The sequence below is a fragment of the Podarcis raffonei genome, chromosome 13 (assembly GCF_027172205.1).
Source record: "Podarcis raffonei isolate rPodRaf1 chromosome 13, rPodRaf1.pri, whole genome shotgun sequence".
Lineage (NCBI taxonomy): Eukaryota > Metazoa > Chordata > Lepidosauria > Squamata > Lacertidae > Podarcis > Podarcis raffonei.
The window spans coordinates 31,341,494-31,347,493 of NC_070614.1; the positions used below are offsets into that span (position 1 = coordinate 31,341,494).

Consider the following 6,000-nt stretch of genomic DNA (forward strand, 5'->3'; position numbering starts at 1 on the left):
CCACATCACTAGAAAAGGGAAGATCCCCTGCTGAGCTTCTGTTTCATGGAAAAGTCAGGACCAGACAACAATGTGCAAAACACTATAACTCTGACGTAACACAAGGTGTTCAGTCTCAGTTACATAAGAGATTGAGACAAAAATAATATCACTGATCACTTGACAACTAAAGGTGACCTCAGATAGGCAAGTATTGCAATGAAACAGACAGCAACTCTTCTGGAGATTGAAAAGGAGAAGAAAGAATGGCAGAAGTGGGAGGAACACAGCAGAGGGGGGAAATGGAGCGGGGAATACTGAGCCAGTCGTACGTCACACAACTCTCCGTATCATGAAACTAAATAAAAATGTTATTCAAAAAAGAAAGAAAGAAATGAATGTAAGAAAGTCCAGTTGAAACCAGAAGGTTCCATTAGCCAATCACCCATTCCCACCACCCTTCTGAGAAATACTCCTCCCCACCCTCCCACTATATATAAGGGTCTGGTGACTTCTGTTTCAGAGTATCTGAAGAAGTGTGCATGCACACAAAAGCTCATACCCAGAATAACTTAGCTGGTCTCTAAGCTGCTACTGGACAATTTAAAAAATAAATAAATTGGGAAGGATTCTTTTAAAGACTGTCTTAGGACTTTTTTTTTAAAGGACTTGAATACCATTTTAAAGGATTTTTTTTTTTGGAAGAGTTTTTTTAATAATCTTTTCATGATTTTTTTATTTATTTCGACTATGGCAGACCAACAAGGCTAACTACCTGATTCTAGAAGATTCTAGAGAGACTTATATAGCATTATTATTATTATAAATGCTATATAGTGTGCTATTTTGAAACAGGAAGTTCTTTCTTTCTTTCTTTCTTTTTAAATACCTTGATTATTTGTGTTAGAATCATGTGGCCAAGTCTTTAGAAACACTGCTTTAATTTTTGTGGGACTCCTGAGTCCAAGCTTCCAGGGACACAATTGATCATTTGTGTTAGGCTCTTGAGACCAAACTCTGAGGAGTGGGGTGTGTGTGTGTGTGTGTGTGTGTGTGTGTACACATGTTATAATTTTCCACCCCATTGTAAAAGCTTCATTCTGCATGAGTATACAGATAGGTTCACTGTTCCAGAAGAAAAGGATGGGATGATTTTTTAAAAAAATAAATAAATATGAAAATAAAGTGAAGAAATTGCATCTGGAAATCAACTTTCTATTAAGGAAAAAAGTAAGATATTTATATGTTTATAACTTTAGTGATACCTGTGTAGTTTTCAGAGGAGTAAACACAGACAATATTTCTATAGTGTATTGTGTAGAATCAGGAAACCTGTTTGTTGTGGTCTCTCCTGGAACTTATTGAGACTCACATAGAATACCCAATGACCTGGTTTCCATGACATACTAAACCAAATATTATCTTGGGAAGACTGCACAAATGTTGAACCTCATGGAGAGGAGAGCACAGTAGCTTTACTCCTCCATGATACTCTTTACTGTCAGCTCAGGCTGCACCAAGTTTTGTTTCAGCATGTCATCCAAAACAGGACTAGCGGTTAGCCTCTCTCCTCACCAACCATGAACTTCAACCAAGAACAAACCTTCATTGCAGCTCCAAGTGAGTGAGGAGAGAGCTGAAGCATCTTTTCTTGGCTTAGCATTGAGGCAGCAAAAAGGTCTGGGGAACAGCAAAGCAACTTTGAACCTATACATTTTACATGCATAACAATGTGGTTTGTGCACAGCATGCATTAAAGTTAAAAACATATAACAAAGATAAGAACAGTTGAAACCTGTGTGATCTTAACTAGCAGGGAGTGCTAAACATTAGGCCTAGAATTTAAAATATAGGTGAGTGTGTGCCAAGTGTGTGAGACATGTGGAACTATTATCAGTGACTCTTGCCAAAGACCTCACTGAAAGAACAGGAATATTAGGAATCAAGCTTTTAACATATCCATGACCCAGATTGTTATGGGCATTGCATTTAATAGAATAAACTTGATTTTGAATCTGCATCATATAGGCAGCAAGTTATCCTCTTATATTTGAGAGTTACTTCAGTTTTGATGCTGAATTACAATATCAAAATACCTTTTGTAAATATGGGAATTCTCTCAAGGTACATCTGTCCTCTGCATATTGCCATATACTAAGCAAGTATGGCAATGATGGCAGTAGGACTCCTGTGTTCCTCCTCTAGCCGTGGCAGCATTAAACTTCAAGAGCTTGTGAACATCTACTAGTTTTGAAACAGTGGGAAGTTTATTTTAAAATAATGATATATATTATCTGTATGGAGTTGAAGGCTATGTTCTCATTTAAATAAATATTTATTGTTTCTCCTTTTTTGTTCACTTTTTTCTTTTACCTTCAACATCCAAAAACCCTCTTCCAAAGTAGTAAATATTTGTTATCACAAGAGGACTTCAACCAATGTTTATCTTTCTGTTTTCTTCTAGAAGCACCAATCATTTTAGTAATGAATGCAAAGATAGCCAATGAATCCTCTGTCTCTGAATTTCTACTCCTGGAGTTTTCAGCTATACGGGAACTGCAGATTCTACACTTCTCTCTGTTCCTGGCATTGTATCTGGCAACTGTATTTGGGAATCTTCTCATCATCTCTGCTGTAGCTTTTGACCACCACCTTCACACTCCCATGTACTTCTTTCTGATGAACTTGGCCATCCAGGACCTAGGGGCTGTTTCAGTCACCATCCCCAAATCCATCGTGAATTCTCTCATGAATACCAGACACATTTCTTACAGTGGATGCGTTGCTCAAGTTCTTTTGTTTCTTTTCTTCTTATCATCTGATATTTTCCTTCTTACAGTCATGGCATATGATCGCTATGTTGCCATTTGCAATCCATTACAATATGAAATGTTGATGAACAAGGCAGCCTGCAAACAAATGGTTGCTGGAGTGTGGGTCGCTGGCCTTCTCTACGCAGTCATGCACACAAGTGCAACTTTTGCAACCCCTTTCTGCTCCAACATTGTCAATCAGTTCTTTTGTGAGATCCCACAGTTACTTACACTTGCCTGCTCAAACCTCTACCTAATGGAAATTGGAGCTATAGTGGTGAGTATAATACTTGTGTCTGGATGTTTTGTCTTCATTGTTATCACTTATGTGCACATCTTTACTGCAGTTCTGAAAATCCCTTCTGTTCAGGGAAGGAAAAAGGCCTTCTCCACTTGTATACCCCACCTTGTTGTCTTCTCTATATTCTGTTTCACAGGATCTTTTGCTTACCTTAGGCCTCCCTCTAAGACTCCATCTGATGGGGACTTTGCATTAACTGTGATGTATAGTTTTGTACCACCCATGATCAATCCAATAATCTATAGCATGAGAAATAAGGAGATAAAAAATGCATTATCAAAACTGTTGGGTTTGAGGCAATCTCCTCTGGATATATCTTCCAGGTTTGTTTTGAAAAGGTGTAATTAAAGGGCGCTCCTGGAACACAGTATCTTTTCAAGTTAAATTTTCCTAATAGATTCAGATATGCAAACTCAACATCTGCCTTGTTTCAAATGGTCATCTTGCTTCAGCTCAGCTCTATCACACTTTTGCTTGTCAGATCTCATGGCATGTTCACAATACATTTATGTATGTATGTTGAAGTTTATACCCCATTGTTCACTTGCATGATTCTTAAAGTGGCTCAACACATCTCAGCACCCCTTTATCCTCTAAAACATGGATAATAACAGGTCATATTTCCTTTCGGCTCTGACACAACGCAGCAATTTTAACCAAGTATTCACGTTATCAAGGAAGTGATAGCACTTAGATGAAAATATTTTGGGGGCGAGGAGGTATTCACAGATTTACTGGAATGTCACATGCAAACATATCTGAATTAACATCTCAGCAAAAGGTACATGCATCTTGGAGGCAGTCAGAAACACAAACACTGCCCTTGATAGGGAAGTGTCAGAATGCATGGGAAACAATACAACCTCTTTGCAAAAATATATTGCCATCTAAAGGAAGCTCAGGAGAAAACACAAAAGAGACACACCTCCTCACCCGCCAGTGTAGATTTTTACATCACTCCTGAAACAAGAACAGGGACCAGAGGAATCCACCATTCCATTAGAAACAAATGGAAGTGTGATGGAATAGCAGCATAGATAAATGTGACTGCAGAGACTTCCGGGTTGGCGCCTCCGGAGAATGGCGGAGCTCCTCTCATCGGGAGGAACTTGCTCCGTGGAAAATAGGGTCTGACCACCACGGCGAAGGCGGAGACCCACAGAAATCACAAGCGGGAGAAGCTTGTGAACCTGGGATTCGGCTGGCACCTTTTGCGCCTCCCCTACTCGTGGGGAAACCCTGTTTTGGGGATCCGGAGAGACGTGGGGTGAGTGGCGCGGTGCTTTGAATCAACTGCTTTTTTCATGGAGTGAAGCCACATTGCTGTTGCTGGAAAGCGCTGACTTTTACCTGTGGACAATTGGATATTAAACAACTACCCGTGAGTAGAACAGAAAATTGGATCTTTAAATATCTTAATTTGGTATCGAAGCGGGAAGGTCAAAAACAGAAAGTCCGCCTTCCGCTTTTTGTAAATAGACTGAAGCAAAGACGTTACAAGCTAAAGTCTTTGAAAGCTTTTGACAAAGGATTAAATCCCCATTGGTTAAGAACACAAAACCCCACTTGGAAGCAGGTTTCGAACCTAGTAAGCCTGCAGGAGAGAGGGGGAAATTAAACTACCACAGCTCTGAACCTGGGAACGGGCTGCCAGGTGACGTTCGGGGAATGCTTGCTGACAGAACGGATTTGACAGTTAGTTAATATAAGAGCAAGATACTGTTTCCATTGTCCTCTTCTGCATTTAAAATGGAGGAAAAAGTAACTGAAAATCGAAACTAAGTTTATTGTTTGAGCTGTGCTTGAAAGAACTGATACAAGTGGAGACTGTTTCCCTCTAGAGGGAGTTTTCGAAACTGTTACAGGAGAGTAACTGGGGAGGTCTCCAGCTGCAAGATAAAGATTCTGAGAACCAGAGATTGACCTTGGACTTTTCAAAATGTTGATAGGAGAAGCTGTTGTGACTGCATTATGGAAGACAAACTATTTGCTGGAAGAGCTACATAAAAAGATGGATGACATGAGGGTTGAAGTGAATAATTTGAGACAAAAAGCGAGCACCAACCTGGCACAGGATCCTACTTTGGCAGAACAAATGGTGGAGGAAAAGGAGAAAGTTGTTGTTCTCGAGCCTAAAATAGCACAAGTGGGATCTTCAGTTTCACATAAGCAAGTGGAGGACTATAAATTGAGGCCTTTTATGATTGAAGTTAGAAAAAACCAGATTTTGAAGACTGGATCCCAGCTTGGACTGAAGAAGGAAAGTTGGAAAGATCCCTCTACCCAGGGATTAATTGACTTTTGGGACATGGATTTGGATTTGGAGGAGATCGGAGGTTTGGGGGCCTTTGGATTTGGAGGAATGTCGAAGTACATCCTGAAATACTGTATAGACCCTAGCTTCAATTATGGGAATTCGGCTGAAATGTCCAGAAGGAATAAAAGTAATGCTAGGATGGAGTTCCCACGAGATTTGCTCTTTAGCATTAAAGAATATGAAGAAGATCTGCAGAAGGGGCCTGGAAATGATTTAAGAGCCTCGGACATAAGAACTCCAGATGGATGGACTATATGGAATTGACGGAAAGGACTGGCAGAATCCGAAACCAGGGAGAGGAGTTGATGGAAGAAGATTAGAAAATCTAAAGTTTGTTTATTGCAAAATTAATGAGTGATAGAAAAATGGTGGATTGATATTTTATGGATTTAGCAGAAATGTTATACAGAGCTAAGCATATATAAGTATTTTAGCTTTAATGTTAACATAAGGTTAAAAAATAAAATAAAATATGTTATTTACAATTTGACAGAGAATAGAGAAAGATGGAAAGGATTTGCTGAAATAACTAGTAGAAGTGGAATACAAAAAGGGAGGTGAGAGGAGGTCGAAGAAACAAGGGAATGAAA

General features: G+C 39.4%; 1 protein-coding gene across 1 annotated transcript; it reads left to right on the forward strand.

Annotated features, from left to right (window-relative positions):
* The first annotated feature begins 2,463 nt into the window (after positions 1 to 2,463).
* Positions 2,464 to 3,441, forward strand: LOC128398703 (olfactory receptor 14A16-like). Its single transcript, XM_053359954.1, has one exon. It carries the CDS (start codon positions 2,464 to 2,466, stop codon positions 3,439 to 3,441), a length of 978 nt encoding a protein of 325 aa, XP_053215929.1.
* The last annotated feature ends 2,559 nt before the right edge of the window (positions 3,442 to 6,000 follow it).